Source organism: Theropithecus gelada, chromosome 12, assembly GCF_003255815.1.
Source record: "Theropithecus gelada isolate Dixy chromosome 12, Tgel_1.0, whole genome shotgun sequence".
Classification (NCBI taxonomy): domain Eukaryota; kingdom Metazoa; phylum Chordata; class Mammalia; order Primates; family Cercopithecidae; genus Theropithecus; species Theropithecus gelada.
In genome coordinates, this window is record NC_037680.1 from 98,120,931 (window position 1) to 98,136,298 (window position 15,368).

Below are 15,368 nucleotides of genomic sequence, written 5' to 3' on the forward strand. Positions count from 1 at the left end.
CTGTCTTGGTCTACCAAAGTGCTGGGATTACAGGCATGAGCCACTGTGCCCGGTCAATCTTTCTTCTATCTTTCTGCACTAATATGTGAGTGACTTGTTACTTGTGGCTATCTAAATATAAATAAATTAAATTAAAAAGATCCCTTTCTCAGCCATATTAGCTACATTTCAAATATTCAACAGCATGTGTGGCTATTGGCTTACATATTAGACAGTGCAGATATAGAACAATGTTATCTCAGAAAGTTCTAGTGGACAGCTCTCCTGGATAGTCACCAAACACTGTCCATTTAAAAGTCTTCTACCGGCTAGGCGCCGTGGCTCACGCCTGTAATCCCAGCGCTTTGGGAGGCTGAGGTGGGCAGATCACGAGGTCAGCTGAGGTAAGGCTGACACGGTGAAACCCTGTCTCTACTAAAAATACAAAAATATCAGCCGGGCGTGGTGGCGGGCACCTGTAGTCCCAGCTACTCAGGAGGCTGAGGCAGGAGAATGGCGCGAACCTGGGAGGCAGAGCTTGCAGTGAGCCAAGATCGCGACACTGCACTCCAGCCTGGGCGACAAAGGGAGACTCCGTCTCAAAAAAAAAAAAAAAAAAAGTCTTCTACCTTAAGTCACTCTAGAGCCACTTCTTTGAATGTCTTCTTTGACCTCTTTGGAATATCAAAATTAGAATCCACTAAAAATTTATTGATAGTCACTAATTCTATATCACATATAGCCATTCCCTGGGAAGTAGCAATTCCTGTTACATTTCTTATTCTTTTCCTCATCCTCAAATTTCTAGCTTATATGAAAAAATTACCTATTTTAATTTTGCCACCCAGCTACAAGAATGAGCCAGCTAAACCGATAACTTTCTCAGAGTAGGGGATAAAATACGGAAAAGTAAAAATCTAAAGAAACATCTCTACCTCATCCCACATCTTTAATCTCACCATCCAAATCGCCCATTTCAGTTTGATACTCAGGAAGTACATTATTGGGAAAAGGAATATATTATAGAACATTAATAGTCACGTAAATATTATTTGGACATGTTTAAACTAGAAAATGTGAGACATGCTCTAAAAATAAAATTTTTTAATCCAATTTTTTTGTACCTTGATTCAAATGTTTCTCTTCATCCGCTTCTTGTTTGGCTTTACTGTATTTACTCCGTCTATTAAAATTTTTTAAAAAAGAGAATTATTTTCCTCAAACACCTAAGCTTTAACACATGCCATAAGACAAATTCGTTGCTACCGTAAGTCAGGCAGGTATGCTATGTACATTTCAGAGATGAGAAAACTGAGACTTACAAGAGATGAAATACTTGTCACCCGGGTAGTAAGTCATGGTTTTAAGCTCAAGCAGTCAGAGACACCTCTGAACCACAGTTTTAAACTGAGGTGTCTTACAATAGCTTAAAGCAAATGTTTTATAATATAATTATAATTCAAAATCTCTCAGAGAAAATTTATCTTACTGAAGATAAGTTTATTGGCTATTTTTCCATTTACATAAATGCACATGTGTGTATATATATGTACGTGTGTGTATATATGTGTATGTATATATATATTTTAAATTTCCATGGGTAATTCTGTGTAAATCAAATGGCAATAATGTTCAGCATGTGATGGGTAATAGTAAATATTATTGCTATAACCAGATAACTACTACCACAAAAATTCATTATCATATCACGATACTCTTGAAACAACACTTTTGCGGTTACTGGTTTCAGTTGCTGCATACAAATTCCCAACTTATTAATGAAAAGTTTAAAAGTAAGTATTTGCTTTGTACTGAATTATGTTCCCTAATTTGTAAAAAATGAGCAAGGGTAAAAATGAGAAGCTTTGTTTTGCTTTGCCTGATTCACTTTCAGTAAAATGGTGCATTATCTTAAACTTGGCATTCTGCTCCTACAACTTTTAATAGTGTAAATCTGGCTTTGTTATAAAGCTTTGTGGATTGGAAATATTTAGTACACATAAATCTTCAATCAGGAATGTATATATCTCTCTTATACAAACTGGAAAATCAACTCAAGCTTTGGAAATCAAAAATACATATACATTGTGAATCAGGAGAATATATATCACTTAAAGGAATCAGAAAATCAACTCAGTTGATATTACAGCTGTCTAAAACTTGGGGAGTTGAGACCAAATTAGTAAATAAAATGTATACATTTATGTTTCTGTCAGAAATGTAAAATTTACACTGGAATTTACATCTTAGGTTTTCTTAGAGCTTCAAGGTAAGGCAAGACTCTTACAGAAAAAGAAACAGTGTCTGAGATGAGGAAAAATTCCCCCAAGGCCATGTTGTCTTGGCAGTGTGATCCTGTCAAAATCCTATACCCCAAACTCTTAAACTTTGAATAGGTAGAAAGGCAGATGATTATGACAAAGAGAGAACAACAGAGAACCTAAAGGAGCCAGGCAGTGCAACCAGCGAGGCAGCGGATCCTGGTCACATGCTCCAAGCTTCCCTCCCACATTCCTCTCCTAATTGTCAGCAGCCCAGGAACCAGCTCAGCAATCAGACCCTCAGAGCCTACAGATGTTTCTCCGTGTGGATAATTCCCTGGCAAATAATAATACCTTGCATTTTTACACTGCATTTAACTTTTCAAAGTGCTTTTATCTCATGTATTATCTCTTCCCCTAACTGTTTGCAAAGCAGGAACCAACTTAGCAAAACAGAGACTCCAGTGACGACAGCGAACTGTGAAGTACGGTATTTCAGTCCCAAATCATAAGCTTGCATTTAACTTTTCAAAGGGTCTATTGTTTTTATTTATTTATTTTTTTTTGAGACGGAGTGTCACTCTGTTGCTCAGGCTGAAGTACAGTGGCATGATCTCAGCTCACTGCAAGCTCCACCTCTAGGGCTCAAGCGCTTCTCCTGCCTCAGCCTCCTGAGTAGCTGGGATTATAGGCACCTGCCACCACACTCAGCTAATTTTGTATTTTTAGTAGAGACGGGGTTTCACCACGTTGGCCAAGCTCGTCTCAAACTCTTGACCTCAAGTGATCTGCTCACAGAGGCCTCCCAAAGTGCTGGGATTATAGGCATGAACCACCGCACCCAGCCAGAGTCTATTATTTAATTGCATCTTCATGACAACCCTATGAAAGCAACCAGGCAGACAGACACATGCTCAGTTTCCCTGTGGATGAGGATATGGAGCTGGGTGGGGTGGGGGGTGGGGAGCAAGAGGATCACCACGTGTTCTCCCAGCAAGTACAGGACTTTGTGGAAACCCTAATCCAGCCCACGACTTCACAGGGCCTCTCTTACTGGAAACTAGTTACGTAAGGATACCTAGTGAGAGTTAATTATAAGTAGTGTTACGTTTTATATCAGTACATTCACTTAAAATGAATTCAACTGCTCTTAAAATCCATTGCTTCATCGAAGTAACTAAACAGGTTTAAATACCCTGAAGCCAAACAACTTTCTATAAAAGATGAAGTCTCCTCCAATCTTCTTCCCCTCCCTCTACCCCCGTCCTTTCCCTTCTTTTAAAGGAAATATAAGAGTGTGAGGTCAGGGACTACTAAAATAACATTTTATGTCAGGAAAATGCCATAGATTGGTCCCAAGGGTGTGATAGGGTCCTGCCAGCCTGAAGGATTTTGTCTTATCAGAGCTCCTAAAAGCATTATCTAAAATTACAAGTATATCTTTTAAACCACTTAAGATTTCGAATACTGATTTGAATTTCTTTCCTTTGAAGAAGGAAAAAAAATGCTCAGAATGAGAAAGCTTTGGTACCAACTTAAAATTGTTAATGAAACAAAAACCTGGCATATACCATAGAAAACCATGGCCTGAAGCTGCCCGGGAAAGTGTTTATCTGTTTTACATCAAGCACATTCATTAAATATGTGCAAAGCCAGAGGAAATACAAAATGACAGGGGTCATTAATTATAAGGTTGACACACCCATCCCTTCCTCAGACTTCTAAACATAGAAGGAGGAATTAAATTAGTGGTGAAGGTGTGTTTTTAAACGAGAATTTTTTACGTGGAGTGTTATTTGGAGGAGAGGAACCTTAAGACTGCAGGAAATGGCTGAAAAAAAAAAAAACCAAGGATTACTGTTCAAAGGCTAACAGTAGTCTGTTTGCTTTTTAAAAATATCTGGAAAACGAAAATGCCTGTGTCCTGTTCTACCTTTAACACCTGATGGCCCTTTTGCCTTGGCTCAGGGTAGGACAATGTGGCCCATTATCATCCCAGGAAAGGAAGCCCCTTGAAGTTCCCCATTGGGGCGGCCAGCCTTCAGGAAGCCACACTGCCTGAAGAAGTCCTAACTCGAAACTGACATCAGAGGCTGATCACCTGAATGGCAGCAGGAAAACTTTGTTGAAGGTTTTCTAATTATAGAGACGTGGACAAGCTGATTAAAATTGGGAGGAGTGGAGTGTTTTATTAGCAAATGCTCCAGAAGGAAACATGGACCCTTTCAGCCATAGGAGTTGGAGAAAAGGACGCACGCTGCAGGTGAAACTTTGAAAGAGTGTGAACTAAGCCCTCCTGCAGTCCAAGGGACACGGTAATAAGGGTATTAACAGACATTGTTGCAGAACAGCGTGAGTCCTCTCAACCAACGTGCTGGTCCTGGCACCTTAAGTATCCAATAAAGCAAACAAAATAGAGAGGGGGAGCAAGGCAGGGGCCCAGCATAAACCGTGCTTTTACTAAATTACTAACTTTTCTGGTCAAGTGGACAGATTTGACTGATGTGGTTCACTGTTCCAAAACTAATTAGCAAAAGGTAAGTAATGTATTCAGCTAAAGTGCATATTAAAGATAAAGCAATGTAACTAGCATGGCTCCAGGAGGTCCCTTTCCAGCACTGAACAGCATCACCCATGAAGATTCACAGAAGCCATTCTTCTTTTTCCCCTTCTTTAAGCTGTCATTGTTCTTGCACCAAATGATGTCTAAATGCTGTTCACGAGGAGCATGTTGAAATGGTTGCACACAAGTTGTTTAGAAATGATCCCAAGGTATCATCTACCGCCAGTTGTGTGCATTTACATGACTTCCTCAGAGCTGAATTAGGCCAACACTTAAGTGTTTTCATTTTCACATGATCATAATACTCCAGGGAAGGAAATTAGGGCCCAGGCGTACCACCTGAGGTCAGGGGTTCGCCACCAGCCTGGCCAACATGGTGAAACCCCATCTCTACCAAAAATACAAAAATTAGCCGGGTGTGGTAGCACAGGCTGAACAATAACTCTTTTAGCATTACGTGAACTCTTAGCTCCGAAGTGGAAAACCTTAACCTTCAATAGGAGGAGAAAATTAACTTGTAAACTCTGACTTTATATTGTGTAATAGACTTGCACATTAATTCACAGATTACAAATCTTACCAACATCACTAGCAGACTCTTGAAGCTTTGGTTCCATAGAAGTGCCAATGTCAGTGTTTTTATGTAGGTCAACTTTGTCAGTCAAGAAGATATTAAAATAACATATCTACCCCAGTATTGGAAGTTACAAGAGCTGAATTCCTGTCCTGATCAGCAACTAACTCGCCATGTGACCTTCGCTTATTTGTTTAGTCTCTTTAGGCCTCCAGTACCTAATACATAAATAAATTTTGTCATAACCACTTCAGTTTTTTCTTAAAATCAATTCACTTCTTTTTCCTTATCCAGGTAAAGTGGGTACTTTATAACCCTAACATAAATGGAAACCCAGTGTCACTAGCAATCATTAGAAGGTTAGCATAAAAACAGCATGTGTCTGGTTATCAGTAAGACTTTCCCTCACTACCAAGTTGTCCTTTAAGAAATAGGGGCTGTTCTTGTATTCTAGTCCTTTCTTAAAATTGTTTTTTCGCATCTGAATAATAAAATACTGCTTTGGGGCCAGGTGTGGTGGCTCACGCCTGTAATCCCAGCACTTTGGGAGGCCGAGGTGGGCAGATCACCTGAGGTCAGGGGTTTGAGACCAGCCTGGCCAACATGGTGAAACCCCGTCTCTACTAAAAATACAAAAATTAGCTGGGTGTGGTAGTACATGCCTGTAATCCCAGCTACTCATGAGGCTGAGGCATGAGAATCACTTGAACCCATGAGGCAGAGGTCGCAGTGAGCTGAGATTGCGCTATTGCACGCCAGCCTGGGTGACAGAGTGAGACTGTCTCAATAAACAAATAAATACTGTAATACTGTTTTGGAAAAAACACTACCCTAAAACAATCTGAATTAATACTAGTTTGTGATGCTTTTGAAGATAACTTGATGAAATCATTACTATAAAAGGGAAGAGGGTATCAGAGAAATTTAACATAGATTCAGTCATTGGTCCTGGAGGTTACGACCTTATATTTGTATTTTAGGATGTCATTGTTAACAGTCCTTTTAAAGATCACTTTAAAAAAACAATATAGAAAAGTGGTTATGTTGTGGAGATCACAAATATATAAATATATAAATGTGGAAATGGTGACTTGCTGCTAGAGAATGTACAAATAGAGATTTGTTTGTGGTTTGAAATAAAATTTATAGGGACAGTATCACATAGGTACAAGAAGGGTTGTGTCTTAAAATAACCTAGATAACAAGTACAATTATGTGCTCTGGAAAGCTGAAAGAATTCTGAAATTATATCTTGAGTGATGAGAAAGACACAGATCAAAAAGATGCCTACAGAAAATATAAAATTAAGTTGCTTAACATAAATGTGGGTGGTAAAAATATACAATATAGCTAAATCAATGTGCTTAGTATCACATCTCATTTTAGGTATTTTATAAATTTAGTAGTTTGATTCTTTCACCGCAATCCCTAAATGCTTACATGTTCCAGTTGGCCAAAAGAAAAAAGTAGATATCACTGAAAAAAGCGTAGATTATTCTGGCTTGCCTTAGGCTCAGGCTTCTCTAGGCTGGATGTGTACAATGAAATAAATGAAACAATTGCTATAAAAAAAATCCTGCAGGATATCAACTGTGGGCCTGAGGCTGCTTCCTCTTTCTTAAATGACAAACGAGCACCAAGCCGATTTTCTCTCTGAGGTCATCAGAAGGATTGAAACTTTTCTCACTACGTGAGTTTCTGTCCGTCGACTTCCTGAGAAATCTTGCATGCCATCAGCAGAATGGGAGTCACTTCAAGAGGACCCCGCAACAGATCTGTCTGTAGCATCATTTCCGGCACAAACATTCGGTGATTCTAAGAAGCACAAAGCAGCCCCATCGTTAAAGGACATGACTCCGATTTTATAGGCTAGGGTGCTTAATCTTTTGCTTTCTCATACTACTGGCTGAAGTCTGGCAAGATTATTTCGCCAGTACCATGTACTACCTTTCATTTGTCCTCTCACGAAAAGCCTGGGCCAGGCTTTCGTCCCTACTACCTGTCTCCTCCCTGTTCACCTGTTCTTGTCCCATTTAAACATTTATAGTCCAAGATAACACAGCAGACAACCTACGTGAGGAGAAGAATTGGCTGAGTGTGCATGAGCCACTGCAAACCTGTCAGCTACCTGGCTCCAGGCGGCCTTTCCCATGACAGCTTTACGGCCGACACTAAAGAAGAATCAATATGAGGGCAAGGGGTTGACATTTCATTTTCTAAAAAGTGATCCATTGAGGACCAATCACCAAGCACTGTTTATCAGCCTTGGGAAGTGACATTCTTTTTTAATGGGGGAGAAGGGACAGGAATCATCGCTAGGTAACTCGACAGGCTCAGTTCTCTAAGGTGGGGACTCATAATTGGAAATCCGATGCATCCTGCTATCAATCCTGCCTTATGTAATAAAGTGATCAATAAAGGCAGAGAGGAAATTAAGTCATCAGGCTTAAGGATGCTATTTTCCGTAGTCATGGTTTTTAATAAACTTGTCTCCCCGATTACATGTTCACGTGTTTTTCCTTTCTTTTCATCAAAGCCAATGTTTTAAGTAGAACATCCAAAGGCAACTCATAATGAGGTAACTTATTTCTCATTACTCCAGTTTGACTGCTGTACTCAGGGCCACTTATACCAAAAAACAAAAAAGCAAAGTAAATGTAAAGCAAAGCTGGACTACAACTAGAGAATGTTTCCAGTAAAGTCAAAGAGATGGTCAAGACACAAGGTCAACACCTACTTTCTGCAGAGAAGTGCTCTGAGCATCCTATGGTGCTGAATTTTTATCAAATATTTTTAGAAGTGGAGGTATTTAATGAATTGTATCTGTTTTTAAACCATTAAACATCTTTATTTTCTAATGAAGATTATTTCTGGATACTGTGAAAATTTCAGACACAGAAATATGTAAGTATAAAGTAAAAAAAGCACATGTAATTCCTATACACTCCCCGACATGCTCCTTGCTTCCCACCATCAGATGGATATATACTAATGCATACATTTCCCGGTGGTTATATGCACAGCATGTGTACATATACAAAACTAAATGGCAATGTACAAGAAAGAGAGCCATCTTGATTGGCTTTCAAAATCAAATACCAGGGAAGGAAAGAACAGTGGGAATTCAAATTCTATGCAGGTCAACCTTAAGTTTCTGAAGGCCAAGATATACTGCTATTTAGAATATAGTAGGCATGCCAGTGTCTATATGTTTTTGTATGTGTGTATATTAAAGAAACAGAAATGAGAATTTATTGTGGATTTAACATCTCAAGATTTGACTCATCACTCTAATCCAACATAGATTTTGCATCAAAAGCAATGAACACAATGTAAAATAGATGCCTGTACAGAATGTGTTGTTCTATACTGTGTTATATTAGAGTGAACATAATTGGCCCCTGTATACCAGGACACTTTGGAGAGTGAGGGTGGGGGCATGATATTAAGAAATACATAGCCACGCACGGTGGCTCATGCCTGTAATTCTAGCACTTTGGGAGGCTGAGGCAGGCAGATCACTTGAGGTCAGGAGTTTGAGACCAACATGGCCAACGTGGTGAAACCTGTCTCTACTAAAAATACAAAAATTAGCTGCCAGGTGTGGTGGCAGGTGCCTGTAATTCCAGCTACTCAGGAGGGTGAGACAGAAGAATTGATTGAACCCAGGAGGCAGAAGTTGCAGTGACCCAAGATCATGCCACTGCACTTCCAGCCTAGGCGACAGAGCAAGACTCCGTCTCAGAAAAAAAATAATAATAATAAAAGAAAAGAAATACAAGCACCAACTGGGACTATCCAGGCAAACTAGATTATATGGTCATCACTCTAATTATAATGTATATCAGAGGAAAGTAAAAGCATAGTGGCTTGCCCAGGCCAGTGGAAATAGCCAAAGGCATTGCTATGACATTGGTGAGATCATCAGTAGGCAGAGAGGGATAATGCAACAGATACTGGCCTGAGAGCCAAGCACAGCTACTGGTGGGGCCAGTAGTAGCTCAGCCTACCACTATGGCAATGTGACGACCTTGGGCAAGAATTACATCTTTCCTAGGACTACTTCCCTCTTCTGGAAAATGAAAAGCTTTACGTTTAAGAGGATCCTTTTGACATCCCCAGGTTTAGCCCTTTTTTTCACCAACAGCCCTATCTTGTGAAACAGTTGATGGTATATGGGGATGCAGATCAGGGAAGAGGCAGATTCTTACACATAAAAGACAAAGAAGGCCCAGGTGCATGGCACATATCAATGACCACTCCTCTGGAGCCTCTAGGCAGGCGACAGGAGTCAGTAAATGGAGACGAAAAGAGTAAGAAAAACTGGTTCAAAAGAAGATGCTGCTAATCTGTTGCTATTTCTCTCTCCTTTTTAGATTATTTTTTAAGTAACAAGTCAGATTGTAAGTACTTAGGCGATAAGGACTCAGATGTTTTAGGTTCATTTCCAAGAGCAATGTCATGCCCACGATTTGCTCAAGGGATAATCTCTGGAAATCCATTGATTCTCTGGAAATGCTGATGGCCTTTCCTGGGGGAAGACTGAATGTGCAGTACCCATTTCTTTGCTTTAGTGACCATTACTGTTAACCAAAATCATGTTGAAGCACTTCCTGTGTGCTGTATTATCTATTTTGCATATCAAAATTCTACTGTCAATAACTCTTTGAGGCAGATAATAATTATCTCTATTTTACAGAATAGAAATACTCAAAAAGGTTTACGTAGTAGTAGCTGGCAAATGACAGAGCTCAATATTGGGGCCCAAGTTTTATAGGGCTTTTTCTTGCCTTTGGCAGTGAGTCCAGGCTTAAGAGAGGGATAAACGTAACACCTGGCAGCTTAAAGTATCTAGAAATCTCCCACTGGCTTGCTCTTCAGCTTTGTTTCCTACAATTAGCTGGGTCCTTCCGGACCTCTCAGCCTGCCACCAGGGTACAGCTAGCAGCTTTAGTGGGGGTGTGGGAAGATCAAAGCAACAAGGAGGAAGCTTGGGATGCAGATGTCATGTTTATGATGCAATCAAAAGCCTTAGCTTTGTGTGGAGGAGAAAAAAAACCATCATAAACACTGGGAAGGTGGGTGGGGGCTGCACAGTGAGCGGCTTCAGTGCTTACCTCCGGCTGATGACAAAAGCTGCAATGAGAATTACCACCAGCACCACACTGCCTGAGACAGAGACCAGAAGGACTGTGGAGTTGGCCCCATCTCCAATGATCCGGGAAGGCACTGGGAATGACAATTACATAAGGGTCACCTTTGGGAAAGTCTTAGGAGGCAGAACTTCTGAATGGGTCACAGTTTTCAATGTTCTGAAGCCACTTGGAGAGAGAAAGACACTTGAACATTTCAGAAAGGGCAGCAGTTTTGAATGTACCTCCTTCCCCCAGAGCTATCAAAAACCTGCCTCTTTTTGCCTAGTTCAAAAGCCACTTCCTCCTTGTACCCTTGCTGGATAATTTCAAAAGATGTCAATCCCTTTCAGATTCAACTCTACTTTCTCTTCTGCTTTTTATTCTTATTTAATAATTTGTGAACAAAGTTTCTTTCTTGAAGTCAAAAATTCTGCCCTATCATCTTTTTATCAAATACGTCCAATTTGGGTTCATTAATTACTGGGGATGGAGGTATCTTACACCAACTGCTTGTTCACGGGTACGCCCCTCTTAAGCACTTTAAATTTAGTCAACCAGTCAATCCAACTCACAATGGTTAAAGATTTGATATGTTTGTTCAAAGGGTCTTTAAAAAAAAAAGCTTATCTGACTTGATTTAAATGATTCTTAGAAATAAGTAGGGAAAAATATTTGTGGTGCTGTCTTTAATCGTCTCAGGGAGAAAATTCCCTATATTAATGTTGGGTAGCTATGCAACCCTCAATTTGTCAGTTTAGTAATCCCATTTTTCATGGTTTATAGAAGGCTCAAAACAAGAGAAAAAGAGGCAACATTTTTCATTCATAGGAAAAGACAAATCAGATAGTACTTCGAAAATGCCTTTCTCTAAATCACATGAAGTTTTCTAAGTTACAGACATTGGCTAACTTATTTCAAGCCATGTTCATTGCAGCAAAATGTCTGCCTAACAAAAAAATATAGACAAGTCCTTAGATTTCACTGTAATGGGATTCACCTGTATTATAAAAATAGCCTCAGAAGTGACTGAGTCCGGGTGGTCCTTGTTACCTGTGTTGGTTGTGACCTCCAAGGGCTCACTGAAGTCTCCATAGCCAGCTGCTGTCCTGGCTCGCACGTGGAAAACATAGGAAGTGAGAGGGTTCAGGCCTTTGATATCTGTGTTCCTGGCAGCTGTCCGAACTATACGATAGCTTCGCTCATTCTGATCCTACATCATGGGAAGATAAAATTGGGGAAGGTAGCAAAATAAATCTCCTACTTACTCTAGGTGCAATATTAAAGGAGTCAAGCCAGTCGACTCAGAAGCTGAAAGTGAATGGAGATGAATACACTCTCTGGAGCCCATATTCTCTTGGATGTTATAAGTACTATTGTTACTTCTTACTTGTTGAAAGAAATGCGGAATTCAGGTATGACTGTTATTGATGCTGACCATATCCAGATCTTTCCTCCTACTCTTTTTTTTTTTTTTGAAAGGAACATTAAATGATGGTTGGTGGCTTTTCTAGCTCCACACCCAGCAATTTAAAAGAAATAACTGTGAGAAGGTCCCTTGTCTTTTTCCATTTTCTGTCTAGAAAATGTAAAATGTGTTGTAACATGGTTTCAGTGGAAAAATCCTGTCCCTTTTCTACTTTTAATAAGACAGCCAATAAGTGATTATCTTTAAAAAGAAAAAGAAGACAATTGTTCATTTTCTAGACAACCTCGAATGCAAATAGCTCTCTTCAAAATTCTGTCCTTTAAGAGAGACAAGTTATTTGTAAAAATAATGCCTTTCTATAACTTTAAGAGGCTGAAGAATGTGATCTTCCTTCCCTGACTTTCTATTAAAAGTCATCAAAACCCACATCTTTATTCTGAATAGCAGTGATCTACTTAAACAGATCATTATTTCAACTGTTATGAGTCACTCTCCCTGATATAAGGTTCACAGATTAGAACTTCTTAGCTATCTTGATTTCCATTACTAGATTGTAAAGATATAGTTATATTACAATACAATGTATTATTATTATTATTGTTATTTTCTGCTTTTCAGGATAACTAAGTAAATGATAAATTTCATAATCGTACTTAATTGGGAAGCAAAATGCATTTGATCAGGGATTCACTGGTATTCCATGACTTACAACTGGCTAACACTTAAACAGAAGGGAGGGAGCAAAGGAGGATGGGAAGGAGTTGAGGAAAGAAGGAAGAAAAGAAGGAGGGAGGGAGGGAGAAAGGAAAGAAGGAAAGAAGAAAACAAAGAAGGAATGAAGGAAGGGAGGGAGGGAGGGAGGGAGGGAAGGAAGGAAGGAAGGAAGGAAGGAAGGAAGGAAGCAGTATTGTTCACTCAAGTAATACCTTCTCATAATACTTGACTTCATATTCCAGGATTACACCATTGGGCCGATCTGGTTCCAACCAAGCCAGTGCCACACTGTATCTTGTGACTTCTTTAGCCTGGACCAAAGCAATGGATGATGGTGCTGTTAGAAAAAACAAAAGACAAAGGACATTTTCTTTAGGAAAAGAAGTGGTTTTGGTGGTATCCAGAAATAATTTCATGTTATTTAAGAAAAGTGTGAAAGATTGTCTTGTCTTCCCCTTGATCATTTTACTCTTCAGTATAAAATCATACCATTTTTATCCTTCTCTCCAGTATATTTTTGTATGTGTTTGTCTTAAAAAGAGAATCTCTGAAGTAAAAGCCTGGTGGGCTCATAGGCTTGTAGTACCATTTCCACAGCATGTAGAAACATTTCTCATAAAAGGCTGTAGCTACAGAGAAGGCTGTCTTGTTTTTAACCTTTTGTAAGCCATGACAGCCTTTGGAAGACCTCATTGTAAGCTCGGTAAAGCTACATCTAATCCTACCTCCCAGTATTATGAGTGCCATCTTACTGGACTTTAATTTCATATGAGCAAGAGAATGTACAAGTCTTCCATAAGTATTGTAGGGAATGCCAAAGGGCAAACAATTTACATACTTTCCAATATAAATAAAAGTACTGCTTAATTACAGTAAGAGTTCAGTCTGAACGCAACCATGTAAATAATGAATACAAATCAAGCAGTGTTGGTCTCTCTGAACACACGTGGCATTTTGCAGCTATTTTACGAGAGCTGACATGTTGCCTTTGCCTGCTCTTTCCACTGCGAAGGACACAAAGGCAGCCCTCTAGCGGGTGTGTTATGGGGTGGAAGGAGGGCCCACTTGAGATTTATACACCCAGGCTGCCTGATGCTCACTTCTCCACTGTGGTGGTCGCATCTCCAGCCAGCCGTTATCAGGCTCTGCTGACACTGACAATGGCTGGTACCCATGCGCAATCTCCAGGGAGAAGGGAAAGCATTCATGAAATCCTTAATCTTATCTAACAAAGCTGCCCTGGAGAGCCAGAGATTAGAGAGCTCCCTAACTCCAATGTATATATTCTTTTGTTCCCAAACTGGGGAAACAAATGTCAAAAACTGGCCACTGAGGAAGAATAAATTAGTGCTGGGTCATCCTCCTGCCCTTTTACAATACATGCGTATGACTGCCAACCCCTAACTCCAAAGAACAAAGATAAAAAGTAAAATACATTGTCACTGAAAATGGTATGGGAAAAGCTTCAAACCTGCTTGAGCATGTCTGACGGGTGTACTGATGGCAGGGAAACCAAGCAGACGCACCATAGTCAAACAAGGGAGTTTTCCAGCTGAATCCAGTACAGTAGAGACTGTCTTCTGGAGGGGATTATTTGACAGCCTGGGATCTCTACTAGGATGGTAACAGGCATACACGCACACACGCACACACACACATACACACACACACACACCCCTATTTTTTTTTTCCTATCTCTCAGTCCCAAAGCTATTCCAGATTGCATCTCGGGCAAAAACACAAGAGAAAGATACAGTAGATACACATGTCCTCCATCAAAGGCAATGCCAAGGTTAGTAATACCAAACCCAGTGAACAAAGCTGCAGTGGCAGACATATGGAAGCCACTGAACATCTGAGGAAAATGAACAACGGAAATGTGCTCATTACATTCATTAAGGCTCCCTTCTCCCAACACACACACAGGCACACACACACACACACATACACACACGCTCACGTTTTCTCTGTCTTTCCTGGCTGACACAAAGCCATTGTCCAACAAAATGCAAAAAGTGACTCTGAAAAATATAGAGGTAGCAAGAAGGCTAAGAAAACTGCCTGGCTGTGGAAAGTCATTTCACTCCAGGTAATAAATACATTGCCTAACAGACCACTGTAGCATACACTCCACAAAAGGCGCTCTTTAAACTCTCATGTTCAGGATTGAGAAATGAAACAGAAAAGTGAGGTCACTAGAAAGCAAGTGGGAGGGAGAAAAATCATAAAATTATAAAATGAACTTTTTCTCGGAAACGGTCTGGGTCAGATCCTGATAATCGACAGATTCCTTGGGAAAGAATTGCCTGCCTGCCCTTGGAATGTACTGATGAACTAAGACAGCTTCTCTCTGGTTGGGTTATCATTAAACTGCTGCATATGGGAAATGAGCTTGATTTCTATTTTAGAAGTTTGAGCAGCAGTGTTCCTGTGACCATTCAAAGGGAATATGGACTCAACTAGGGTGCTCAAAAAATCTCACGCAGGGAGTTGGCAATATAATCATGTTAACTCATAGAGTATTTCTAATGCAGCCCTGCTTGGGAAGCTGATACGCATACATGTGAAAATAAACCAACAGAGTGTACCTTGATACAGCTGCCATAAAAATGGAGAATAAGGAGATATTGAAAGTGAAATGCAAGCAAGAATGAAGGACTGAATGAAAATAGAATGCTAGGCTGAGGACAGCCAGAAAACTGCTGAGTTGACATTT

General features: G+C 39.9%; 1 protein-coding gene across 4 annotated transcripts in view; it reads right to left on the minus strand.

Moving 5' to 3' along the window:
• The window catches only part of EPHA4 (EPH receptor A4), a 149,547-nt gene that overhangs the window by 18,410 nt on the left and 115,769 nt on the right, over window positions 1-15,368 (minus strand). For all 4 annotated transcript variants that reach the window (XM_025404570.1, XM_025404571.1, XM_025404569.1 and 1 more), the window contains 4 exons: window positions 12,865-12,989; window positions 11,563-11,722; window positions 10,495-10,606; window positions 1,104-1,162 (listed from right to left, as the gene is read on the minus strand). In XM_025404570.1, coding sequence (XP_025260355.1) covers window positions 1,104-1,162; window positions 10,495-10,606; window positions 11,563-11,722; window positions 12,865-12,989 — 456 coding nt within the window. The remainder of the gene's footprint in view (window positions 1-1,103; window positions 1,163-10,494; window positions 10,607-11,562; window positions 11,723-12,864; window positions 12,990-15,368) is intronic.